Here is a 27,903-nt window from a genome sequence, read left to right as displayed (position 1 = left end):
CCAGAATTATAAAAAAAAATCTTTTATTGCACCCTCCAGTGAAAGGTTTGGATTTTTTCCATTGTATGCTTGTAAATGAGTTTTAAAGAATACTACTGAAAATAGTGCTTTACTTCTAAGTGAGTGCATTTTTCAGTTCTGAGAAAAATTCATCTTGGGATAAGTTCAATCAAAAGGCATACCCAACCCTAACACTTAATGTAAGACAGCAAATATTCTGAATTAGGTTTTATACAGAGAGATGGGTGAAGCTGATCCATGGAAGGTTTGGGTTATTATGCCAGTCTGCCTCTCTGGAAAGCCCTCTGAGACTAAAGAGAGGGAAGGGAGTCACTGGCAGAGTGAGTTTGAGATTTGCTAGAGAAGCTTTGAGTAGACGTATGCAAATACCCAGTTCTCCTGGTTTCAGTCCTTGTGGGCATCTGCTTTTTTTTTTGGGGGGGGGGGGGGCACCACAAAGAATACTTGTTTTAAAAAAATTATATTGGTTCCTTATCTGTTTTATGAGCAAGTTTGAAATTGCCCTTTTCCCTCTAGCTTTTAAAAATCAACCAGAGGGATGGGAATCACACCTTTCCTCCCACTCCTTACATACCATTTTGTTGTATCCTGAGAAGAACTGACATGTGGATGTAGGAAACTTTTTTCACAGATTTCTCTCTCAAGAGCCGTTTTCTAGGATATGTAATGCCTGCCCTTTTCCTGTAAATGTGATGTGAACCCTTATGGATTTTCAGGAAGGATCATGTGTTATAACTACTATTTCCTCTTACCCCTTGGCTTACTTTCAGTTTGCAAAGGCCAAAGCCTACAGAATTCTTACATGTAACAGTGGCAGTCTGAATGTCAAATAGAGTGCTGAAGCTGTGATATTTGATTGGGTTTTTGACATTAACTATGTGATGTACAAATAAATTTGTACATGCCTAAAGGTGACATAGATTATACTATCAGGTGTAGAAGACCTATGGATATAGATAGTGCACAGAGAAAGGGTGACAGCAAGTAATTCCAGTCTGTGTGGGTTTTAAATCAAGTGGACAGATATCCCTGGACCCCAGTAAACAGTATCAGAGAAGCAGTGAGTCTCTCGCTGAAGCTCTGGATGCCTCCAGTCTGAAACAGAAAGAAATCCTTCCAGTGCTGACTGCTGGGACTGGGTGAGAGGGCAAAAGGAGGGACAGGACTTATAGGGAGTATAAATTCCCATAGCAGTTCATTCATCCCTGTCACTATGGGCAGTTGAGTGTGTCCAGCTACCTGAGCAAAGGAGTTTTTCCAAGTACTAAAGGCCCACAACATGTAGAATGCACCTACACAGTATGTAGAATGTATCTTTCCTGGAGCATTGATGTTTTTGAAGATTCAAACTTTATAGATTTATATTCTTTTAGTAGTAGTATTCACTATAAAGGAAAAAACTGATTTCAAGCAATGTCTTTTCAAAGGCTCTTGGATACCATGGCCCAGAAGTCAACAGGGACTCCAGTGTTTTCATTAGTGCCGCCATTATGCCTTTCTTTGTGACTACAGCACTGGGTCTTATGTTAGTCTTCTATGTGGTAGGTGCTATGTAAACAGAAAATGTCTGTTGGTTTACATCAGTGCTTGTAAACCCAGTGAATTTGTTGAGTCTTTACTAAAAATTGAAAATATTTATGTAATTCTCCTCTTCTCTATCTCTCCCCTTCTGCCCTGAGTTTATAATTATTATAAAAAAAAGGATTAAATTTCTTGTGAAAATATCCCTGCAGTCATGACCTGACACTATAAAAAAGGAAACAAAAAGAAGAGGAGGCAACAGCTGGCTTATGTCATGTGAGGTGGAGAGGGATTGGAGTATGGCCAAACCTTGTATTAGAAAAGAAATTAAATGCTTAACCTTAAACAAACGTTATTTTTAAGAGTAATTTCGTAGAGTTTATTTGCTCTCTGTTTTGGAAAACTTTCTTCCCCATCATGCAAGCCATCCACTTTTTTTAGTGAATATTTCAGTGCTCTTTCTTCTGATGCCAAGAGCTGAGGCTCTAAGGAAAACTTTAAATATTACATAGGAGTCAGCAACATTCTGTTGGGCTGCAGTTTTGTGAGCAGCTCAAGTGATTCAGTGGGCAGTTGCTGCCAGGAGGCTGCCAGGTCCCTCCCTGGGCCTCTTGGGCTCATCCACAAGCCAGCTCAGCTGCCACAGCACAAAACTCTGGGGGTAAAACGGGTGTCCACTTATCCGGGAGCTGTGCAGGGTTACGCTGACCTGGAGAGAAACCGAGCGAGCCCTGGAGCTGGTAAGAAGTGAGCAGTGGGAATTACAGGGATGTGGAGGGATGGAAAGGATGGAACTTCTCATCGTCTCACTCTGGGGTAGCTGCAGTTTGGGCGGGAACAGCCTTTTTCTGGTCTGTCCTTGGGCCTTCAAACATTTGCTTTTCAAAACTTTTGCAAAGTGAAAGGTGGCATGCCCTTCGTATGTGTTGGACAAAACTTCAGCCAGTTCAAAATTATTTCTCTTCTTGAAGTGTAGTTGGGTTTAATTACTTTTACAGTACATTACTTTTTTTTAGAAATAGTATTTCCTATCCATTTGCACACTCAAAGATAAATATTCATAGGAGGATTAAACTTTTTGGAACGGTATGATAAATTTTCAAGTTTGCATAGAAAAAAGATATTTGAATTCTCTAGCTTCATAGGTTTTAAGGAATGACATTCAAAATTCATCATACAGTTGTTATTTTCCTTTTTTTTTTTTAACAGTAGATCTTAAAGGGAGATCTAGAAAAGAAAGGAGAGAGAACTAAACCACAGAGTACTTCTGAATTTGAATCTCTCAGCCTGTTCAGAGCATGAAGTGTAAAGCTGTTTCAATCTGTATAATGTTCAAGAGGCAACTGCCTTCATGTGCAGGTCTGTTAACCTGGACTGAATTCTTTGGACAGCACAAAGAGTGGTCATCTCTGGCAATTAAGGGCTACGGGATTTTTCCCCATTTGGATTCCAGGCATTTGGCTTCCTTACATAAGGATGATTATGGACCAGTGGGTTAGTGTGAAATGGTCACTGGTTTCTTGTTCCTTATGGAAAAGAGGCAATGTAAAAGCTGACATAATTGTGGTGGGCTTTAAAGGAACTGGACAAGGAAGGTCCTTCCGGAATGATTTCACAGGAAGGCTCTAAATGCACTTAAACGAGGCTTTTTGTGTCTATTCTTCACTTTTTTTTCCCTCAACCAGGTCAAAAGCAGGAAGCACTTGAATTCTTGTGAAGTGTCCAGCTTTGGGTTCTTTATATTTCTGGTTTAGTGCAGTGAGCATTCCCAGGGAGCTGCTTGTTTCGCAGCGTTTCGTAGCTGATGGTTGTTAATTACTTGGCAGGGAGACTGACGTGCCTGGGGAGCCTGAGAGCGCCGGCCTTGGGGGAGGAAGGCACTGGCCACGGGGCAGCCGTGGTGCCGCACAACTGTGCTGCTGGAGCCACTCTGGAGGGGCGACAGGGTTTCTCTCCATCCCCACCTTCCTCTTTATCATAAAGTTCACGAGTTTACATTTACTTGTAACCTTTCTTGTAACAGGAAGCAGTGCCTGGTAGCCTGCTGTAATGCTATTGTGCAGTTAATACCCTGCTGCCTGTTCTATAATTAGGATGTATTTCAAGCCATCCCTTTTTAGATAATGTTTGTTTTTATTATTTTTTCCCTTTCTGTTCCTACTGTTTGTTCCAACCCCACTGCGATATGATTCAATAAAATCAATATTATCTAGTGGCTACTCACATCTGGAAAGGGAATCTTGTCTTCCTTTCCCTATCAATAAATTTGCATCTTTGCCCAAGCTCCAGTGTGTCTAAGGTGAATGAATGCATGAAAATGGCTGCTTTGTTTTTTGGTGGGGTTACATTTCTGATGGCTTATCTTTCCCAGACCGCATCCTGAGGCTAGATGGGTGCCAACACTGGTGCACACAAAGTGGTGGGAGCAGGCAGCCAGGAGGAGGGGAGGGAAGTGGGTGGAACAACTTGTGTCTGTGACAGCTGGCTTCTGGATGAGCTCTGAGTTGTCAGATGCTGGCAGGACACATGGACTGCCTCAGCAGTTGGATCAGGGAAACAGTTTCCATCTATCAGTGATAATTTTATTGACTTGTATTGAGTAATTGACTTCTTTCTGGATCTTTGGCTGTTCTGCATTTTGGATATACTATATTTTGCATTTATTTCTTTAAATAACTTGAACGTGCATGTATTTTGCAGCTTCTGCTCAGATCTGCTGAAATATTAAATCGGTTACAGTTTCAACCTTCTGTAATTAGATACTTTATTTTTTTTCCCCTTTGGGTCTGTAGGGGCTTTTTGCTTTGGGTTGTTTAGCATCCTGTTTCTAAAAATGCTTTCTTTTAGTCCTTTTATCTACAGAAATAGCTGATTTCATGTCTCAAAGCATATGGATAGTTTCCAAAATAGCTCTGAGTTGAGATGAAATAACTGCACAGATAACTGGGCAGAGAACAAGTTTGAAGTGCCAGTGACTTGTTAGAGAAGTTCAGAAGCAATGAATACTGAGCAAAATTGTGAAATTTATAGTTAGATAAAATTTCTCTAAGCACACTCGTATTTTATAATGGCTTATGAATTATAGAAGAGGAGGCCTTTCTGTCATTGTCTGAGTAATCCCTGCATTTGCCTGGTAAGTAAATGCTAATGAATCCTTTTGAATTATTCCAGTGATTTGTACGAGGTAGTCAGCTGCATTTTTCCTTCAGTTGATCCCAGTATTACAGGTGCTTTCCTTAATAAATTGGACTGCCCAACATGGTGTCATATTGTTTGTCTGACATATGATAAAAGGAAGAAGAAAATAAATAATCTTAAAACTTGACAAATAAAGTGAAAGAAGCACCAGGCTCAATGCAACAACCCTTGCCCAGACAGATTCTTCTGCGATCAGTAAATCTGTTTTTACAAATGAGGTATCTTGTTTAGTAAATAAGAGCTTGGGGCCCTTAGAAAGTGATGATAGCCATCTGTGCAGAATATGCTGGTGACAATTAAAAACTTAGTGAAAAATTTCAGTGCTGCATAGAACAACGGTTGAGGGGACATTGCTCACCTCACACAGCCCTGCGGAGAAAACTAAAATGAAAAAATAATTTTGGGCAAACACGGTGGAGGTGTATTCTGTCAATCTTTTCTTTTGGTAGGGCTTGTAATCAAAATGACTGTTAATGAAGTAGGAACTCAAGAAAGCCACACGAAACTTTCTCAACTCCTCCCTTCATCGAACAAGTAGGAAGCTGTAAAGAGATCATGGGATTGGGAGGGGAGGAAATGCCCCCCAGATACAGAACTCACCAGTGTTCCCATTACCACAATGTAGTCAGGATGCTCCTTCAACTTTGTGAAATGCAGTCATGTGAGAGGCAGCTCTTGAGCTGAAAGTTGCCATCATGAGTTATGGCACTGGTAAAAGGCAGTGCTGACAAGGAGGGAGGAGTTACCTGGAGTTACCTGGTGCAGAAATGAGACAGTAACAGCAGGGCAGATGACTTGGGCTACAGGGTCAGCTTGCCCTGCCTAATCCTGGAGCGATGGAGCTGCTGCTTCTTATTGTACCCATTTTCTTTCTTGGTATTTTTGTTTTGTGGCTTTGAATCCTGTGGTTCTTAGCTACATGAAGCTCATGGTACATGGCAGTAGGGTCAGGAACTGCAGTCACTTGTAAGTCTTGTAGTCGTAATAAAAGCACAGAAAAAATATTGTCCAAATCTGCTGAAAGATTTTGACATTATTTTATGAAACACAAGCCACGAAAAGTTTCTACAAGTAAAAGAATACTTTTGCATATTTTCTCTTTAGATTTTGGGCTTGATAACACATGTTCAAAGACCAAAGCGAAAACAAAGCTTTGAGGGAACATATTGTAATACAGGAACTAAATATGTGGAAGAGGAGTACTTTATTCCTGTAAACAGAACTCATACTTGCAGCTCTCCCTTCAGTCATGTCTTTCTGGAGATGTGGTTTGAACATTTCCTTTCTCTGTGTATTTAAGAAACCTCCTTTATTCATTAAATAGTTATGAGCTATTCCACCATCAGCAAAGCCATCGTCGCAGTGCGTACAAGTGGAGGTGAGTGATAAAAACCGTAGTGAAGAAATGCTGTGGTTTTGGCAGAGGACCTCAGTCATAAGCTACTACTTTCAAACTACAATCATTTGAAGTCCTGTACAGTGCTTTTTATTTTATTGGAGCAGCATCAGCAATGCATGTTAAAGTATCGTGCTAATCCAAAATTGAAACAAATGTTGAAAGCTAATCCCATTAATTTTTGACTCATTTTAATAAGAGTCACAGCAGATGTGCAGGTTTGCCTGCAAGGAAACGACTATCAGAGCCAAAAGAACAAAGATCACAGCCAGACAGGACAACAGATGAAGCACACTGAGTCTGCCTGCTGTAGCCAGCATTGGCAGGACATTTGTAGTGGATGTGTAATTCACCATTCAGTTCCTTCCTTTGCGTGACTTACTGTATGCTGAGACTGAGATCAGGGGATTACTGATCAATCTTATTTAGTTAATGTTTTGGTGCTTTCTGTTAAAGCTTGGACTTTATCATCTTGAATTTGTTACGTTAAATATTTATCCTACTTAAATGTGGTGGCTTCCATTGCAACTCCATCTTTTTAACAGAAATTACTGAAAGCTGTATTTCAGTCTAGAAATGCAAGTTACCATCAGAAAGAGGAATGATTTCTTCCAACCAAAACAACTGTAATGCTTGGCAAAACATGGGAAAAGCAGCATGGAATGCTCAAGTCTCATGAATACCTACAAACCAAACCAATGCAGTAATGTCTCATCTTAGACCAAGCAGATATGGGAGCATTTAATATTGGTTTCTGTCACTGATGCTCTGCATAACCTGCCTCATTTATTAAAAATGAAACAATTTCAAAAGTAATTTCTTCTTTTAGAATATTTTGTGTGTAGTGCACAGTTAAACTTGCTGAAGTTTCTTTCAATTTTCCTTCTGTATTGCTGCTCTGTCTATTTGTTGCCAGTGGTTCACATACTGTTGTGCATACCACAATCTGGAAAACTCTGCTCTCTGTTACTAAGTAAGGTACCATTATCTACCAAGAAGTTAAATATTTTCTGGCTCTTGGCAAGTATTGTGTAGCAAGTGTTTGGCCTGACAGTTTGAAATTCAGTAATGTTTCCTGTTTAACTTCACCATCACATCTTGTGAGTGCATTCACATGGGTCATTGAACTGAAAGAGCAGTATTTATCTACTTTTTGCAATCTGCAGTTTATACCTACCATATTCACTTGAAGATTTATTTACTCCATGCAGAAAATGCTATGAAAGGGGGGTAATATTAGTTTGGTAGTTCTAGTAATATTCATGTGCAGTGAGAAATAATAGTTCTGTATACTTTACATCTTTATTACTCCCAGAAAATGGCCTACCTTCTTCTGTTGAACTTAGAATATTTTTGCCTGTGTCTGGGGAATAGCTCTGCAAGAAAAAAACCCCCTACATGTTAGCATTTTGTCAGTATACTCATCTGAAGTAATCCTTTAATAGAACCTGATCTGTCCCCTATACTTTGCCAAGATTCCATTTTTCAAAGATAATTCTAAACTGTCTGTTATTTGCTATTTATTTTTCTGGCCAGCACCTTCTTGCAGAAAGAAAACTAATTTATTTGGGGAGACAGGCCTCCTGACTTCAGCAAAAGCTATTTTCTTTCTCTTTTTGCAGTGTTTGGTTATCAGCTATTTACAGCATTCAGCAGTGGCTCACCACAGTAAAGGCTGGCCTGATGTTTAACCTTTAGAACTCATCTGCACAGAGCAGAATATCAATATGGAGTTTTTTTCACTATTCTGCAGCTGCAAAACATTCACAGTTCTATCACCACTGCAGTGGGAGGGGTGAGGATGTATCAAAGCACAACTGTGTAATCAACTTGGAAGGATGGCTTTTAATAGAAATTGGAGGAAGTGTTTTTTTTTTTTTTTTTTTGTTTGTGAGAGAAACATTGACTTCCAGACTTCATACTCTCCTCCTTCACACTCATAATTCTCAGATAATTTGAGCTTAGGCCAGTTGTTATTGACATGTGTTTGGGTATGCATCAGCAGTATAAGCCTCTGAGGAGCATGTCAGCTCCTCTCGCAAAAAGGATAAATCTGTGTAGGGGAGGTAAAAAGTTACTTGAAACTCAGTTTTGAGGCCAGGTTTGGACACAAGTGTGGGCAAAATCTATGACCTCATGTACTGGATGTGTGGCTCAGGCCTCAACATGTGGTGGTATATCTGAGAAGCCACTTTTCTGCCTTCTTGGTTGTGATCAGGAAGCTGCTGCTTGCTCTTGTTCTGTCCTTGCCAGAGCTCCTGTAGTGTTGGGTGAGTAAGTGGATGGGTTGAAGTAGTCTCTGGTAGTGTCAGTGCTACTTAGCACTGAGCTGGTCAGGAGAATGTATGGTTTGGTTACTGTGCCTGAGCCAGTGCCGTGGCAGGGTCTACTTGCTGAACACCCACTTCTGTGCAGGGCTGGGTAGGAAGTGTGAAGATTTGCATTGATGTTACATGAAAAGATCCAGCAGTAGAGCAGCAAGAGCAGAGCCATTGTGGGTAGGTGTTCTTGGGACTTAATACACGAGACATTCATGACTATATAATTTAAGAGAAGTAATTTTGATCCTTTAGTTTTGTCTCTTGTCACAAGAGACTAATACTCTTCCCATAGATTTTGTTTACATCCAAGAAACACTGCATTTCTTTCATTCATTAAGTATGAACAAGAGTGGGATCACAGTGGCAGTAAAAATTGGACAGCGCTGCAGCAGTAGAGAAGGACTATGGGCTTGCAAGTGGGAATGAAAATGAATACAACAGGACACTTAATGGTGTTGAGATTGGCTTATGGAACTGCTGATGGAGGACCTATCCAGTACTAAGACATTAGTGTAATCTTTGTGGATATAAATAAGCCATTTTTTAAATCTTACTGGCATTTCAAGCTGGCTGATGGTTTGTCTAAATGTTCATGGATCCAAGTTATTTCTAATTAAAACGCTCTGAAAAAATAGATAATGCATCACCTAGCTTCAAACATACTTGCAGATGCAAGCATGTTTGCAAGCATTCTAGCTTCTCATTTCCTTGCAGATGATAAGCAAAATAATTAAATGCTTATCAAATTTTCACTGTTTATTTCTCTTTTCTAGTAGTTATTATTACCTCTTTCTCCCTTACATTTCTTAAATCTTTCCCCACCTTCCTCTCCTCTTCAGTGTATTTAATCACTCCTGATTATAAGAGGGGGTATTAATCATGTGCCAGTAAACACAGTAACTGGCTGGTAGTATTTTGTTGTGCATGGCATTTCTGACTTCGGGTAAAATTTCTCAGTTTTTATAAAGCATAGGAGCAACAGAAGTGTGCAAGTGTTTCTTTAATCAGGTCAGAAATAATCATGATGGGGTTCTACTTCAGCCCCGTAAAAGCTGCAGGTTTTTGCAGCATGTCTGCCTTTTTGCATATCTAATGTGATTGTATGTTGTATCTACAGGGCAACAACTGTGTTTTGAAAAGGCAGACTGTGTTACTGCTTACTTAAGAAAACCTAGGAATTGAGCAGTCCTACTGAAATGCATGCTGCTGATTGTGGAGCAAGTATTTGGGCTGAATGTTGTGTGTTTTGGGCTTTTGTTATAACAAAATGTATTATTATATCACAATAGACTTGCATGCAATACACTAGATACAGAAATTTTCACCACAAGTTTGTGTTTCTGCCACAATTTTCTTGTCTGCATCACCTGGAAGGTGGTATTGTTCACTGGGGCTCAGATTTCCACAGATATTAGATGCTTTTTCCCAGAGAATTTGACTACTCAGTTTTGTACAGAAGTATGCTGTGGGTATGTTTCTGTTACCTTTTACCATTCCAGCTTTACATGGCTTGAGGATGTGACATGATTAACAGAATCACTAGTTCGAAGTATAGGTTAAATGTCTGCAGCACGTCCATCTCAGGCAAATACAGCTTCCAGAGAGGATGGAGAATTTGTTTAATGGCTTGTACAACAACAACGAATTTGAAGTTGTTCTGTTTCCCCACACTCCCATGTGCTGAGTTGTTGGTGTGAAGCCAGAATACCTCTTGGAGCTTTTGTTTCATGTAAGCAGTTGCAAAAATCCCATTATAGAGAAGCACTCTTTTCTGTTGCTTGTGTTACTGTTGTGTATTACAGTGGATGGCTTTTGTCCACTGAATACAACTAATACTTGCCGATGTAGTGAGGGGCATGTGATGCTGACAACAAAATTGATTCTTAAGGCCACCTAATGTTCCTGCATTAAAGATTTGTTTTCAGCTGTTGCTGGTTTTGCTAGACTTTGTATTAAGGCTGTGTGTGTGCATGTGTAAACCAAATAGAATGAAAGTCTGAACAGCTGCCTGAGGAACTGGGGTTGTGTTTGAATGATCTCATCAGGCAGGTCTAAGGAAGGGCTGCTGCTGCTGAGAGGAGCTGTCCTGTCCCCTTCCAGCCCTATTCCCAGCTGTTCCTTTGTGCAAGCAGCAGTGCTGGGGTGGCCATGAGGTCAAACTGATCCAAAATGTACTCCAGCTTCCGCCTGCCATGTTTCTGCTGCTCATCTCACGGTGCAGTGCAACAAGAGCTGGTGCTGGCCCAGGGGAAGGAGCAGCCAGAAGCAGAAGCTGGAGCTGAAGGTGGCGAGGAGGGGCGACCATGGCCGACCACAGAGCAGCTCTATTCTCAGCAGCAGTCTGTATTTGGCTCAGCTCTATGTGATTGTGAGCGATAACCTTCAACAGGCGTGAGCGCCTTGATAAAGCTGTGTGTGCAGAATAAGTTCCTAGTCTGACCACAGCAGAACCTTGTTTTCTCAGGAAATCCTTTTAATGAATAAGGTACCATTTCGATGGAGATTTTTAGCCTTGGCCTGAACAGTTGACACAGCAATGCCCCTTAGTGAGCTGCACTCCGGGAGCTGTGGATTTTGGAGCACATTGGCCAACAGATCTGCAAGCTAATTAGTTTTCAGAAAGGTTTAAAGCTTCACACTTTGAGCCACATTGCAAACTTATAATTGATCTGAATACAGATTTATAAATTGTGTGCAATTGCCTACCCAGTTTGTGCAACCTACTGATCCCACAGGAGTTACTCTTCTTAAATTTGTTTCTGAATTTAGGATTGCCCAATTAGTGTGTAAACTGCTACAGTATTGTATGGGATTCTGTAGGAAAGGGAAATTCAGCCTGTCGACTCTTTTGGTGGAGACAAGGAAAACTTGCTGTTACAACTCCCTGTACCATCAGCTTGGTCTTTCAAAGAGGTTTCAGTACTCACACCCCCATGGAAGAGACAGAGATGGCACTTAAAGTCCCTTGTTAGGCTATGGAATGATGTGGGACAGAGCTCCCACTGCTGTAGTACAACACAACTTTTTGTGGATGGAAGTGATACCAAAGGAAACAGAGTCAAGGAATCTCTGCCTGGGATTGCAGGTGTCTGAGAAGCTTCTTAGGTTGTGGGCCTTGTTAGATTATCCTCATCACTCTGGAACAGCCACTTTTATGTTCTTGGGAGATCCCTTGCTACTTGGATGAACTGGAAGAGGGAAAAATGCTGCTGTGGGTGTTGTGCATGCATTGTCACTTGAGTACTGGGAGTTTGGTAGCACAGATTGTTGATCTCACCATGGACCTCTGCAGGAATCCGTGTTTGTAGAGGCAGCCTCGGGGTGTAAGGCTAACTCAGTGTTTAATAGGAAAAACAGGCTTCTAGGAAATAAAGAATAAATACTTGAAATTGTTGTTGGAATACAGAAAATGCTGAAGAATCATTAAGCAGCATAGAGCAATAGTTGTAGCATCCCTTTCCATTGCTGTTCTGAGAGCAGGCTTGGCTGTTGCTAGGAGTGGCTTGATGTGGTGGATTTTGCAGTGGGAGAGGGTGGCGGATCAGAGCAGAGGGTCCAGACTCTGCAGGCCAGCTGTTGTTCAGAAGACATGAAAAGATCACCTTATGAAATGATTGAGTGGGATTTGGATTTGCTTTTTATGGAAACATGCAAGGAAAGACCCAGGAAAGGCAAGCAAAAGGAAAAGGGTGGCAAACAATAACAATAAATAGAGGTGTAGAAACTCTACCCTAATATTTTTTTTAAATGAAAATAATTATGACAACAGTGCAATAAGTGATAAATGGGATTTCCTCCTTTTCCTTGCTCCTCCCACAAAAATGTTGTGGATTTTTTTGATTCAGAGGTAAATGAATATTGACCTTAGTGACATCTCAAAGTCCTTCATATTATTCTTTCAAGTTTTTTATTGTGTTTAGGGAACCAAGTGCTTTTGCACCCCAAAACAAGAGTGCATGGTTTTGGCTTCTGTAATCACAGTCTGCTAAGTGTTTTTTTACAGTTTCCATTGTTTGAATATGTTTTACTTTATATTTTCTTCCAGGTTTCTTATCAATAGCAGCATATTGATCCTATTAATGAGCTTAAATTCCATTCTGCTAAGAAAGAGTCAGCTGGCTTTGTGCTGTGCTCTTTTTTTTTTTTTTTTTTTTTTTTAATACTTCTAATAGGGCCCATTCCTACCAAAAAAGACACAAATAATTTAGCTGACTCTGGCACCCTACCATCAGCAATGAAATAAATGTTCTGTATATATAGCATTTTGTACACACTTTGAATACAGAAATAGAACAGCTGTACAAAATTGCTGTTTTTTCTACAGTCCTGTTGAACAAGCAACAATTCAAATAGGAAAAAAGTCTTGGAAATTGCCATGCTCCCATAGAAGAGCTTAGCCTAGTCATGGTGGAAGTATATTTTTAGTATCCAACTCTTCAAGGTTTAAACAACACAATAAATTTCAGTGAGAGGCAAAGAGTGTTTTTAGGATGAGACACTCTTAAATATTCTAATATTCTCTGTAGAGAATTGTTAGCCCTCTAATAAATGTGCTTGTAGTCCTTCTACCTTATATTTAGTCCTGTTTCTTACTCTTGTATGCATTTATTTTTCAGGCAGCAGCATCTGTCCAAAGCCCTTAATACTGTCTAGAGCTTGTACAGCGAGTGCCACCGGCAGGCTTGTGGAGCAGAATGTACGCAATGAAGCGGCTCAGGGAATAAATGGAAGTGTGCCACTCAAACAGTCCCCACGTTCAGCTGCAAGTCCAAAGCCACAAGGTAAATACTCTCAAATATTGTTCTTAGGGAAGCTGTTCTTTATCTCAGACTTCTGAGAGAAATAGAGCACCTTGAGAGACCTGTGTTTGGAAGAGAGAAACCCAAGGGGCATAAGCTTGCTACTGGAATACAAATGTTCTGTAAATGCCTTATGATTCTGTAATTTCTGACTTACTTTTCAACAGTATTGCTGTATTTGAGCTGGGAGGTTTGAACACTATTACACTATTTTTGAACTGGAGTTTTTGACATTCTGGCTTCGAGGCAGGGGTGGTGGGGAAGATATGCAGGGCCTTTGGAGTTCTAGCAGAGATCGAGGGGAGCCCTCCTGCAGGAGTGTGTGGAAAGATGGGAACTTCATATTTGTGCCCTAAAAGCTGACCAGTAATGCACACAGACTAGAATTTAGATTTCCCTTCTTTCTGTCTCTGTCCATAAATAGTATCTTCACTTTTAAAAGCTAAATAGATCAATGTGTGTGTATATATATACATACAGTTTATATATACACACTTTGTATGTATATATGTATAAATACGTATGTATAATTTATACATCCATAAAATCAATATATATATTATATTTTATATATATATATAGACTCAAACCATCTTTTTTGTGGTATTCTCAGTAATATTTTTGATTCTGCTGTAGTTGATCACAGCAAAGAGTTGCTACATTCCAGAAATCTTGAATTCAAATCAAATCTGGACTGAGGTCTTTTAGAGGTGACATTGAATAGGAACTTTTATGCAGATAAATGATCTGACGTGCAGATAATTTTAAAAGTTAAAAAAAAAATGAGCGAGTTTAGAAGACACACATCATGATGCTGCTTAATGAATTGGATTCTGAGACAGTGCTGACAAGACAGAAATGAGAATTACTTACAGAAAACTAGATGTGGAGGGCTGACCCTGGATGGATGCCAGGTACCCACCAAAGCTGCTCTATCACTCCCTTCTGCAAATGGACAGGGGAGAGAAAATATAACAAAAGGCTCCTGAGTTAAGGACAGAGGGAGATCACAAACTGATTACTGTCATGGGAAAAAAGTTGAATTTATTATTAACCAAAATCAGAACAGGATAATGATAAGTAAAATCTTAAAAACACCTTCGTCTGCCCCATCCTCATTCCCAGGCTCTGTGTCCTTCCCCCAGTGGTGGAGGGAGATGGGAATGGGTGTCATGGTCAGCTCAGCACAGGTTGCTTCTTCTACTGCTCAGGCACAGGAGTCCTTCCCTTGCTCTAGTGTGGATTCCCTCCCACAGGAGACAGTTCTCCATGAGATTCTGCAAGATGTGTCCTTCTATGTGCTACAGTTCTTCATGAACTGCTCTAACATGGGTCCCCTTCCACAGGGTGCAGTCCTTCAGGCACATCCTGCTCCAGTGTGGGTCCCCCGCAGGGTCACAAATCCTGCCAGCAAACCTGCTCCAGAGTGGGCTTCTCTCTCTCCAGCTCTGCAAGTCCCTGCTGGGACCCTGCTCCAGTGCAGGCTTCCTGTGGGTTCCCAGCCTCCTCTCAGGCATCCCCCTGCTCTGGTGTGAGGCTCCTCCAAGGGCTGTGGATGGATCTCTGTGTCCCCGTGATCCTCCATGAGCTGCACCAGGGGCTGCAGGGGAATCCCAGTGCTGGTGCCTGGAGCACCTCCTGCCCCTCCTTCTCCAATGACCTTGGAGTCTGCAGAATTGTTCCTCTCACATATTCTCACTCCTCTCTTCTCTGAGCATGACCATGTCTGTGGAGTAATTTATTTTTCCTTCTCAAATATGTTATCAGAGGTGTTACTCCCTTCTCTGACCGGCTCAGCCTAGGCCAGTGGTGGATCCATCCTGGAGCTGGCTGGTATTGGCTCTGTTGGACATGGAGGAAGCTTCTGGCAGCTTCTCGCAGAAGCCACTCCTGTAGTCCCCCCAGCTACCAAAACCTGGCCAGACAAGCCCAATACACTAGAGCACATCTGAATCAAGTGTGGAAACTAGAATCGCACAGAGTCATCATGTTGTGGAGTCAACAATCTCTGTATTACTTAATGGGAAAATGCATCTTGAAGAATTTTGCATCAGTCCTGAGTTCACCTCAGAGTTAAGGGCAGGAAGAAATTTTTTGGAGTGTCAAGAAAGTTTTATTTACTTCTGGAGAATGAGAGCAAAATAAAGCAGTTGGTTTTATTTTGTTTGGTTTGGTTTGGTTTTTTTGTATGGTTACTTTTTATAGAAGTTTTGCCAATATTGTTAACTAAACTAAGTTTTTGCCAGTCATATGTAAACATTACTTATCTTAGCCTTTCTGCACCATTTCCTAGGTCTTTGGAATCAATTCTCTACAGCAAAGTTGAAAAGAGAACATGTGTTCTTCCTAAAACAAAAATTTTAGAAATCGTTAATGGATAAAGAGAAATGTGCTATCAATAAAAAGATTTTAAGCCTTTCAAAAACAAAGCCAACACGCTTATTATAAAATTTTAGCTATTAGATAAATTAGGAGTTGTATGTTATTGGACCTCATTCATTCAAGTAGTTACACAGCTGTTGTTGCTCTTTCCTAGCCATGTTTCTTTTTGTTTGTCAATATTGTGTGCTCCAAAATGTGCCAGAGCCAGGAATAGCATTAGTCTAAGAAATGCAGCTGTGTAGATGAAATTCAATAATACTGTTGTAAATAGTATTTTGTGTCTCCTTTGTTCATGGGTCCCTCTCCATTTATTTCTATTAAATATGTGCATCAGATTGAAGTTTTATAGTATATCTTTTGTTTGGCTTTTTGTTGAATTGAAGCAAAACAAACCAGAATTAACGAGAGAAGCATTTGGGAGTCTAAATGTTCTAAGCACACTAGATTGCCCTAATTTATTGGTTTAAAAGTGGCCACTGTTTTTTAAAAAAGCTTTTCATGTAGAGGTACAGAAATGTTTTTGGTTTATAGCAGCAGGAAACATTTTTCCAAATGGTTGTTCTAGTCATGCAAACACTAGTGTCCTTTCATAGTGAAAGGAAACAAGATGACACACCTTTGTCAGATTGCAATGCTGATGTATTTGGTTGTGGAGGAACCTACTGTAAAATGACCTTCATCTAACCTACCAAAATAATTAAAATGAGAGACATAAACATGACTTTGAGATTGCATTGCAAGTGTGGTACAGCCATTTCCAGTAAATTCTGCTTTACTAAGGGAAATAGAGCTTTAATATAGAGGAAAAATGTTCAAAATATTGCACTTCAAGTAAACCCTGTACTTTTGTCTGTACTTGGTCTCTGAGAAGTAGTTTAAGTATTTGGAAACAGTTCACTCAGGGTAGCTAGGTCAAGTGAATAAATTTCTGCATGCAATCCAATATAAAATTCTTTCTTTTCATTTTCGCTTTTCCCCCCTGGCCTTTCAAGGAGGAAAAAATCTGTCTGATACACTGTCAGTAAAAGCAAAATTTTTGTTCTCCAGTAATTCCTTCCATCAATTTTTGTTCCCCAGTAATTCCTTCTATCAACAATTTAGCAATTCATGTGTCAGATCTCTGTCTGGAGCAGATTTTGATTCATGAAAATCTTTGCAAATTTGGAACAAAGCCTGAGACTGGCTGAAAGCCGATGAAGGAGTTAAGCAAAGGAATTGGGGCTGCGGAGCAAAGCAGTTGCAGTCTGTAGGTCTGTCCTGCTGTGAGACGTGGTGCTTTGCCTTTGCACCAGTGCAGGGCATTCCCTGATAAAGTGCACTCATCCAGACTGGAGGCAGTCAGTGGAAATAGCAAAACGTGCTACCAAGTTCCAATACAACAAATATGATCCATAAGAGAGGAAGAAAATTGTCAAATGATTTGAAATTTGCCCTTACCTACAAATATTTGGGCAGTGATCTGAACCTGGCAATAGCAGAATTCATGTAGAGTGACATGTAAAAATTGACTTTTTCTAGTTTCTTCTATTCCTTGCTCTTTGACCCTCTTGCATGAGTTTTTTTACGATGTCAAATTGCTAAATGCTGGGCACTGGAACTGCTGTCTGTACCAGGCAGTTTTATTGTAGGATGCAAAATATGTGGAAATGCCAACACTTCTTCAAAGCAGTGAAGTGCCTTGTCAGTTCAAGACTGTGCATCAGTTGCTCATTTAAATTTTTCTAATGAGAGCCTAGGAGTACTTATGAATCTCCTGCTGAGGCTGAAGAGGCATTTTTGTTTGGGTTGGAGATGAAATTCAACTCCAAAAGATGGCCTGGTTTGTGCTACTGTGAAATGATAAGGATGTGACAGATTCAACATTTAGACTTCAGCAATCTATTTTAGCTGTCTGCCTGCTGTTTAGCATGAATCCTGTCTTCCTTTCTCAGTTAGTTATATAGTCTGTGGTTAAAAGTTTTCAGTGGCCTGGGCCTAAAAAACCTGAGAGACCTCTTAATGGTCTGAGATGTAGATTGTACTTCTCTGGCAAGTGAAACTTGTACAGTTAAAGGTGAATGGAACTAAAACTGACAGCTGTGCTAGGTAGGCTTCTCCAGTCTTGGTGGTACTTCAAAAAATCTGCTACAGTGTCTCTTTTATCAACAAAACTGACAAATCCCCAAATTATCTCTGTGAAGAAGACAAAAGAGACAACAAATCACATCTGATTATTATTGGTCTTCTCTCCTAATATACTAGTGAAAGATTCTTCTTGTGGTGTGAAGTAAAAATGTGGAAATGCGCATCTCAAAGAGAAGATGACTTTTCTCTCTTTCTGCTGAGTTTAGGTTACTGGTTATTTCATATTGTTCTTAAGAGTATCAATTGTTAGCATCTATTCAGCAGTGCTCATTTGATATTCCTGAAGGTGATGGAGCATGCAGGGAGGTGATGATGGATGACTCAGCCAGCAGAGCTGTAGTTGCTTACCACAGGAACTTTTAACTTCATTTTCATCGAGTCAAGGCATAGCAGCATTTTTAACCATTGAACACATTATACTTTCTAAGACAAGAGATAAATGACCTTAGCTGATATGCTTTGGAGTCTGCAAGGTGCTTGCACCTTTTGAGCCGCTTATATAGTGCTAGCTGACATTTCCTTATGTATATATGCAAAACTGAATGCGCAACTAGGCACTGCAGCATAAATCTTGATTTTGGCTAGTGGTGTACGGTATGAGGTATCTGAGTATATGGAAGGGTTTTCTTTGGGCAGAATAAGCAGTTCATATGTCCTAATGAGCTCAAAATTCTATATAGTACAGAGACAAGAGTATTTATAGACTCCAACAGAGCTCTGTATTATGCAGGTTACTACAATAGGCCAGTCTTTTCTCTTTTTTTCCCCCTTAAGATCCTTGCTCTGTGCACACTGAAAAATAATCTGATTAAAACAAAACACTACAGAAGTACATTGAGAAGAGAATTAATGGAATTTGCTCTCCATAATCCCTGTTAACAAGGCTGACCTTACAGGAAGGTTTTGAGGGTTGTGGGTTGGTTTTTTTTTTTTTTTTACACTACTGATTCTTTTCTTTCCATTAATCTTGTGACTATTCTTTTTTCATTGCACTGTTTCTGAACCACACAGTAGCTACAGCAGCAGCTGGTAGGGGAAGTGCTGTCTGCTAGATGCTGATAGGGAGTAAGGAATAAAATATTTTGCGTAAGTGGATTGGCTGTTTGGTTCTCTTCTGGAGATATTACAGGGATTTTCAGTAAATGGGAGTTGTCCTGTTTGACCAGAGGTTCCTCACTGCTTGTCGTACATAAATGCTGCTTAGCTGTGGTTTTTCAGTAACAGCTGCAAAAGTGTGTGACACTTCCACAGAATGTCCTAGAATTTGTTTTTTGTCCCAGTGGATCCAGTATAAAAATAGCTACCAACTAATTCCTTCTGCTTTATCAGTAGACATTAATTCCCTCAAGTTTAGTAGTTTTAATATATCCTTGTGAGCTTACTAACATTTCATGAGATGTACAGAAGACTTGAAGAGATGTACAAGTCCATTACATATGAGAATTCACAGGACTGGGGGTTATACAAAGTCCATTGCAAGAGCAAGAACTGTTTCTACAAACTACTGGGGTGCTGGTCAGCAAATCCACTCCGTGTCCCCTTTGCTGTCCATCTCCTCCCCGAGGGGATGGCGGTGCTTATGATCAATTATGCGTCCTGCTTTTCCCCAGCCTGCTTGTGTCGCCTTTTTTCAGCTGTCCCGTGGCTTTGTCAGCACAGCGAGCTATTCAGAGCTTGGACAATTATCTGATGCTCGCTGGCCTAATTCTGCCAGGCCTTCCCTGAACTCCCTGAGAAAAAGGGAATACAGGGAAAGCCGTTCCACTGCACTGCAGCTGCAGCCGAGCAGCTGCACGGCACTTCTCAGGAGGGACTGCAGTTACTGCAGCCTCTGAAACAGTTGCACACTTTAAAAATCTGCTCGTTTCAGGGTTGCAAAGTAACTATTTCAATAGAGCAGCATTCTGAGTCATATTTCTGTACTGCATCCTTCCCCAAACTTGTTTTTTTGCATGTGTTAATAAATGTAAAGCTTCCAAGGACCAAGAGTGCACATATATACAGTAAAAGCATCTGGTCTACAGTAACTGTCTTCCTTCTCCCTCTGATTATTTCATTTACCACCCTTTGTAGTTGATATGATTGACGTCTAAAGCTTTTTGTGGTAAATTCATTTCTGCACAGTCTTTCACGGTACTTTTCAGACTGCAGCGATCACTGCAATCCCACTTAAGTGCAATTAGGTTGTTGGAAACACAGACAAATATTACCTCCTGTATTACCTATAAATTTAATGTAGGGAAGAAATGGAAAATTGCCCTTAATTGAGTGTTTCTTCAAGTTTATCACCATCTATGATTAGCATATTTGCAGGAATTTTTTCAACACCCCTTTGAAATGGCAGTTGATAAGATTTAAGATCGTTTGTGCATAGGTTTTCCAGGGTAAGTTAGGACGATATTCTAAAGTCAGCATTATGAAGAACATGGCTTTTCCATCCATCTATTGTGTATCCTGCACTATAGCTTTTTTTCCCTACTACAAGAGTGGCATGTGATTCCTGAAGCCCATTCTTGTCCTCCTTCCCTTCATGGTTGCTCACTGGCTGGTCTCTTTAGTTGCTGGAGGGCCGGTGCCTGTACCCCACTGGAATGTGGTGCCTGTGGAGCAGTGCCTGAGCCCCTGGGCCACTGGTTCCACTGGCAGGGCATTGCTTACTCCTGCAAATTTATGCCTGCATTTCAAGAACTCTTTTTCCAATTTCATATCAAACACTTTCTCTTCTCCCACAATATGTTGTGGGAATGAACAGAGTTGTACTTTCCAGAATTAAGGTCCTTTTCCATTAAGTCTCTCCTTTTGATGGGGCTGGACGTTCATTGCTCCAATGTGGAATGCTTTTGGGCCCAGTCTGTGACCTGCTTTTGCTGCCCACAAATGCTGCATGGCTACTTAAAGATTTTAGTGCTGTGAATTTGGTTGCTTTATGTGTCACCTGGTCTTTTGTGTTCTAGTCATTGCTGTATTAAGCAGTGGCTGATCATTAACAATCTAATTAGAAGGACTTATGGTAAGGATGGAGAAAAAGCAAGAATAATAAAAAATATTTTCAGGGGGGAAGGTTTTCAGCAGTATAATTAGAAAAAGCTTCAGTGAGTAAGGGAAGTTTAAAGCTGAAGGCAAATACCTTTTCTGCTGATGATTATTATTGAGGTCGCAAGGGATAAGGTAAAGAATGAGAGCACCAGAGTTTGGGGCAGCAATTTAAATCTCTCTCTCTTGAGCTCCACAGTATGGCTCTTTCCTTTGTGCTTAATTCTTTTTTATTACAAAACCTGCAAGTATAAACCTCACGTATGTATTTTTTACAGAACACTATAAAAACAAATGAACAGGCAAGAAAACTCCCTGATTTTCTAGCTTGCTGAGGTAGCATATGGTTCAGCTTTTAGTCAAGTAATGTAACAAGATCCTTAATACCAAACAGTGCATGAAGAACTATATGAAGTCCCTGTATTTGTAAAGCAACTTTAAGGTTAGTTAAAGCCAAAAGTATGTATTTTTCATTGCTACAATAAGTTCTTTATGCAAAAATCCCATTTGTGAGCGTAGCCTGGTCTAGTAGAAGGTGTCTCTGCTCATGGCAGGGGGTTTGGAGCTAGATGATCTTTAAGGTCCTGTGGATGGCTGTGAGCTCTTGGTACAAGAGCCCTCTGCACTCCCTTGGAGGAGAGAGGCCTGAGGCCAAAAAAGACTCTCTCTAGAGATAAGCAACCTTCCTCGGGTCATGGTGATGAAGTGAACCACCCCAGCATGCCTCGTTTCTATATGGCAATAGCCTGTACCCAGTTGGCTAGTTGGTTTCTACCCCATCCCCTGCCTTTCCCATAAAAAGCCCCTGTTTCTGCCCCTGAGGAGGGAGCCTTTGTCCCTGGCCTTCCCTTCACAGGGGCTGCTGGACAGTAAAGGCTACCTCTGGAATTGCCAAACGAGGCTCCTGTCTCTCAGTCCCCGAGTTCGCCTTGGGTGATTTCACAAAGGGCTGAATGAGGTGAGCTGGAATCACTTGTAGCAGAGAAGTTGCTACACTTGCTGGAATCCCCTGCTGCCCAGGGAGGCCTGCCACCACCCCTGGAAGAGTTGATCTGTGCAGGATGCTCTCTCTAGGAAGGTCGTGGCACACCGGTGCTGACCAGCATCGGAGCCCCTGCGATAAAGTCCCTTCCAACCTAAACCATTTTATGATTCTGTATTCTGGCAGCTCAAGGAAATACGAGTGATTGATTTTTGTTGTTGTTGTTGCTGTCGTTTGCAGTGCCTCCAAAGCCAATTCATCTGCAGAAGGCAACATACCAAACCCCTAGGCATAAAGCTTTAAAAACTCAGAAACCAAGAATGGAGGAAGAGACACCCGCTGCTGTTTCTAGTGTCACAAAGGAAAAGTCTAGCAAAGTGTCAGATCTCATCAACCGGTTTGAGGGAGGCAGGTATGTAACAGAAGTTGAACTGGTTTGTAACTCTGTTCTGTGGGAATTGTTGGAACTTGAACTTGTGAGGAAGAATGTTGGTACTGTGGTAGGGCTCACTCCTATCTCTGCCAGAGGGCTTGGTGGCAAAACTGCATGTGTTTTGAAATTGTGGGAGCAAATTGTATATTTGGCTTTACAAGGTGTGCTTTCTCATAAGGTGTTAGTCCTAATTTTCCTTTTTTTAGGAAAAGAAACTTGTAGGATTTTAAGAACATCCTGAAAAATGTCAGCAATTTGAAATAAATTTAATATTGAAGCTAATATTAAATACTTTTGTTCTTGCAGAAGAAAAAATACTTTTATAAGCAAATAGAAAAACCTGAAATACTGGTTTTCATCTTATACTATCTTAACTTCTTAAATCATTCATGTGAAGAGGGTGAACTCTACAAGTTATTTGTAATGGTATGGGATGCACTCCCTAAATGGTCTGCTTTATAGTGCTTGGTGATTTTAGTAGAAAAGCTCAGTGTTCTTGAGTTTTGATTCTGTGGTTTATGGGAAACATTTGGAACTTTGGGGAAAATGAACCACAGTGAACACTGCTTTCACAAAATGGTGTTACTTGTGTGTCTTTAATTAGATGCACATGATGCATCTCTAAGTAGATGCATTATAAGCTCTGAAACAGAAGTTTCAAATATATCTGCTCTGTACAAAGAGAGCAACTTTCCTGAAAGCCCATGGGAGAGGAACAGCTCAAGAAACAGTTGAGCATTGCAAGTTTTGGACATGGTTTTTTCATATTTCCTTGGGACACTGGAGTTCTGAAGGGATGCCCCCTGTGGGAATGAATGCATGATGTACTACAGAGCATGACCTTCCATGGAGCCAGAGTATTAGGGCTTTCATTGAAAGAATTTCCCCTCAAGATGAGTGAAATTTAATCCTTTCTATGGAAGCAGCTGAGCATTGCAAAAGTGTGTTTGTCCAGTGGAACAGAAATAATTTTAGAGCTTCATCTGCAAGAAACTTCTGTCATTAGGCAGATACTTAATTGCACTTGGTCATGACAGCTGCTCCGAGATTGGGAAAAGAGATTACTGCAGCACTGGAGGTCCTGTGAATTCTTTTAGTACAGGTTTCTAATCCTGTTATCACTTTATTTCCTAGTCTTCCTCCAAAGCATCGCCCATCTATTAAACAGTGCAGTATCCTTAGGAAAAAAAAAATATTTCTGAAATAAAATTTCTTTATTTCTGAAAAAATTTTCTTTCTGAAAGAAAACTCCTCAGGTTCATTGTGACTTACACCACTGAGCCCTACATTTCTTCCTCCTAGACCTGCCTGCTGCATTGTGCAGGAGCTTCTTCCATATTACGCAATCAAAGGAAACTATAATGAAAGAAAGAAAACTTTCTTGTTCATAGACCTTTAAAAGTAGGGACATTTTGTGGACTATGGGAAGCTGAGTTGCTTTTGGGCAACATCATTCATTAGGTACACCCAGTAATATCTGTCCAATGACTAAATTATACTCAAGTCTATGATCTCTGCTTATGAGAACCTTCCATGATTAGCATGCTGAGTTCTGGATTATCCTGCTTTGGCAGTGGAGGTAATTCCTGTTTTTTGAATGAGCTCAACTCACAAAATGTGTCTTCTGTGAACCTGAACTTCACTTTTAATTAGTGATCTTGAAATGGCTAGGTAGCATGTTCATGAAATGCAAACTGTGATTGTTAACTAAAATAACTTATTTTCATTAGTCTGTACAGCCCACAAGCATGTAGGCATGGCAGAAAGTTAATTAAACCTATTTACTCTGTGCAGGCAATTGAAAAATATATATTAATTTTATCCTGGAGTTAAGCTTATTTAATAAAAAAAAGGTATAATCTTTACATGACTAAAGAAAAAGTGACTAAATTTTTTTTTGTTCTATGATGGAAGAAGATAAAGCTAGTGTAAGTTATTTTTGATCTGTGTGCACAAAAGTGCAGAATACGTTTGCAATATTTGTGTAAAGTATCCTATCAATAAGGAGTAAAAATACACTTTGTAAGCAGTTTTCATCCTTTCAGAAGATGGAGTTCCATACTAGGAACAGTTAGAGGACAGTCAGGAACAAGAGATAATGTGTTTAAAGCAGAGATAAATTTTGGAGGAAAAAGATCTTCAGAAAAGATGCAGCATGACAAAGGGACATTGCTAAATAAGGGAACAGGAGAAGAAATGGGATAAAAATTTAAAGGTCTTCCTGTAATCTTCTGAACAAAGGACAGGGATGCTAAATGTTCTTGGATGTGTTTGATTAATTTTTTTATAATTAAGGAGCTGTTAGGGAATAGCCTACTTGTTAGTTTAAGCAGTGGACTAGGACTTGGGAAGCCATGAGTCTTGCTCCATTTCTGCCAATAATCTTCTGTGACCCTTTGGGCAAGTTGCTTCATCTACCAGTTTCTTGGTTTCTGTTTCTTGGCTCTGTTACACGGAGCTAAGAATAGAAAAATTTAGGTTGCAAAAGATCATTGAATCCAACTGTTAGCACTGTCAAATCCACCACTAAACCACGTCCTCAAATGCCACATCTTCACATCTTTTAAATACCTCCAAGGATGGTGGCTCAAAGTCTTTCCTGGGCACCCTGTTCCAATGCCTGATGATGCTTTCAGTGGAGAAATTTTTCCTAATGTCCAATTTAAATCTCCCATACACATGAGATTTGAGACACATAGGGAGGCAATGGCTCCATATAGACAGAGCTCTGAGTTTCTAGTAAGAGAAACATGTTTGTAAGTGTTTTAATGCATTCCAGGTCTCAATGTCCTGAACTTCCTAATATTAGCACAGGAAAGAAATGGTTTGGGAGGAGTTGGTTATATGGTGTAACTCTTTTATTTCCCATATCAGGATTTTCTGTAAGCCCATGTTAACTCTTCTCTCATCAATGTTTTGTTTGCTTGGTGTTTTTAGCTCACTGAATCCTAGCGATCTGAAGAAAGATTCCTCCGTTCTCCACATTACTAAATCTCAAGGAAGATATGGGTCCGCACCATCACCTCAGCCAAAACTCCCCTCCCAGCACTCACTACAGAAACAGGGAACCAGTGACACTGACAAAACTCAGGTTGCACAGCTGCACACGGCCAATGGAGTGGTAGCACAAGACCAGCCAGAAGATGAGGACCGGAGATTGCCGGACCGCGGCTCTGCCGTGTCCACCCCAGTCCCAGACGATGCCATCGACAGCAGCTTGATAAATGGGGAAGGAGAAAGCACTCGCAGAGAGTCACTACAGAGTGTGACTGCCTGTGAGGAGCAGATGCTCAACAGCTGCCACAGGACTCTGAGCAGCGACACGCTGCTCCCAGCTGAAAATGAAACTCTAGACATTAATACTAATGTGAAGGAAGAACGAGCTGAGGAAAGCAGTAAGCAAGATCAACCTGTAGAAACAAAGGTAAAGAGAGAAATTGTTTCATTCCTGGTATATCACTACTTTTTGTGTTTTCTCTAGGTTTTTATTTACAAAAATAGGCTTCCAGGAGCAGGTCAGAAATTGAAAATATTTTGGTTGTTTTTCCTCTGAAAAAAGATGAGAAAAAAATTCTGCTTGCCTCTTCCTACCCTCTCCTCCTTTGCTCTTCTCCTCATCCCTTTGGCTCTTTCCCCATCAGTTATCTGAGGTTTAAAAAAAGTGAAGCTCAAATATGTGTGCCTCTTTAGCACCATGCTTCAGCTGTGCCAGACTACAAGGGACACATGTTAGTGGTGTATGTGAAATAACATTCTATGTGTAGGAAACTGTAATGACAGGGCTTCAGGGAGAAGTGTCGTGTGAATCCCTAACTTGGATGTAGGTGTCAAGTCAAAGTGGGAAAGGCAGTGGCAGTCTGCTAGTGATCAGATAGACACAATGTTCAGGGTATCCTAAATATGTGCCTTTTTAGCAAGGTGAACTTATATCATTATGAACTTGAGCTCCCTTGCAAGGAAGGTTTTAAATATTTAAGCAAAGTAAGTGGGTGGAAGAAAATCTGTCTTGGGAAATTAATTGCTGAAAAATAGTGCATATTTTTCACTTGTAAAAGTTTACTTATGCAGTTTGCCTACTTGTACCAAAGAAGTAAATCTGATTAACAGTTCTGGTCCAGCAGTCCCCTGTGTGGCAGGGGGAGCTTGGCAGACCCTCCCAGCCTTCCTCTTCACCACAGAGCCAAACAACTGATGCTGAAAAAGCTCCTCACTGCTGGTCATGAGTGCACCCACACCAGTTCACTGCAGACCTTGAGTTTGGTTAGCTGGGAGTCACATATATACACACTTGGAGGTAAATTCTGTGAGTGGGAAAGGTGGCTCTCAAGTTCTCATGTAGTAGAGGATGAAATATTCTAGGTAAGGACAAGAAAGTGTTGGCTTGTGTGGGTTTTCTTGTTTGTTTTAGGGTTTGTTTTGGGTTTTTTTCCCAGGAATGAATAGATCTTATGATCCCCATCTAAACATAAGCCTGGGTACAGTCTAAGGCACTTTGGCCTGCCACACCTGTCATTATATTTCTGTCTCCTGTTGGGTAATGCCTGTTTCCCCTCTCTGTGCCTATAAAGTGCTGAATTCTCAGTGGGCAATGATGTTAATCTTGAATCCAAGTCACGCAGTAAGGTGCTGGCAGCATTTTCAGGAAAAAGCTGAAAAGGGAAGCAGTTCTCTTTTAAAGTTCAGGAAGGAACTGGGCAAATGGTAATGGCAGCAATCTCATTAAAATCTGTCTGAGCTGCTGGAACCAGCACGTGTGGTCTGTCTTATATTCACAATGAGTCAGCTTGTACGGTGTAATGTGACTGTAACTAGATGTATATTATTCACTGGTGCTTGGAGGGTAAAAAACCAAACCAAACCCATGCAGGATGACTTTTAAGCTTGCATTGGTGTAGAACTGAATCTGTAAAACTGAACTGGGTCACAGCAGCCCTTCCTGAGATATCTTGTGCAACCAGGACTTCCCCTTTAGTCTCGTGAGGTTAAGAAGTGCGTCCACCCTTTATGGAATGAAACACTGATTTAGTTTGGATTAATGCAACCTGGAGATGGAAATCAGCCCTGTGGTGGTCTAAGTAGCTGCTGCCGTGCTGTCTGGATTAGGGGAAGGATGATGAGCAACAGGAAAGTTCTGGTGGAGCTTTAAGCTGTTTCTGTGTTCAGGCAGGCACTGGTAAGAAGTAAGAGCATTAGACAATCTGTGATTTTGCTAAATGCCTACTTATTATAGAATATTAAAACTGGGATGCATTCCAGTTTAAGTTGCATAGCACAGGATAACAGCACTCTCCTTCCCTTTTGATTTAAAATGTAGGTACAATTGAATAAAAGCAAAAGGAGCAGATCCATGTGAGTCATAGTCAAACTTTATATTATGCATCTGATATGTGTATTTTGATGTTGATGCAAAGTATCTTGTCTCTTGCATGCCATGTTTCTTAGATCAGGAAAGAGCAGAAAGTGATGCTCTCTTTCTTTGTAGGTGTGTACCTGTACAGCAGAAGTAATCCTAAGTCCACTGCTGGAAGGAGTGAATTAAACTGGGGACTGGTGCAAAAATTACTTTTTGGGCTTGGAAAGGAAGGCTTGTTTCGAAATAGTGTTGCTCTTACCATTATTTCCACACCCCGCCCCCCCCCCCCCCAAATCACTGTAGATCTGACTAAAGAGAGATTATTGCAGGTTCTGGAAAA

The 27,903-nt window shown here is 40.6% G+C and overlaps 1 protein-coding gene across 6 annotated transcripts in view; it reads left to right on the top strand.

The window, feature by feature from the left end:
- Positions 1-27,903, top strand: part of FGD4 (FYVE, RhoGEF and PH domain containing 4) — a 105,337-nt gene that overhangs the window by 50,692 nt on the left and 26,742 nt on the right. For 5 of the 6 annotated variants that reach the window (XM_042050606.1, XM_042050610.1, XM_042050608.1 and 2 more), the window contains exons 2-4: positions 13,074-13,238; positions 22,018-22,189; positions 25,148-25,634. In XM_042050606.1, coding sequence (XP_041906540.1) covers positions 13,074-13,238; positions 22,018-22,189; positions 25,148-25,634 — 824 coding nt within the window. Of the gene's footprint in view, positions 1-2,192; positions 2,283-13,073; positions 13,239-22,017; positions 22,190-25,147; positions 25,635-27,903 lie in introns of those variants that run through there. The other variant, XM_042050611.1, reaches the window with a different exon arrangement.

The sequence above is a fragment of the Corvus kubaryi genome, unplaced genomic scaffold, assembly GCF_017639235.1.
Source record: "Corvus kubaryi isolate FWS band 111438036 unplaced genomic scaffold, C.kubaryi_AGA036_p1.0 74, whole genome shotgun sequence".
NCBI lineage: Eukaryota > Metazoa > Chordata > Aves > Passeriformes > Corvidae > Corvus > Corvus kubaryi.
This window is presented reverse-complemented; position numbering and strand designations above follow the sequence as displayed.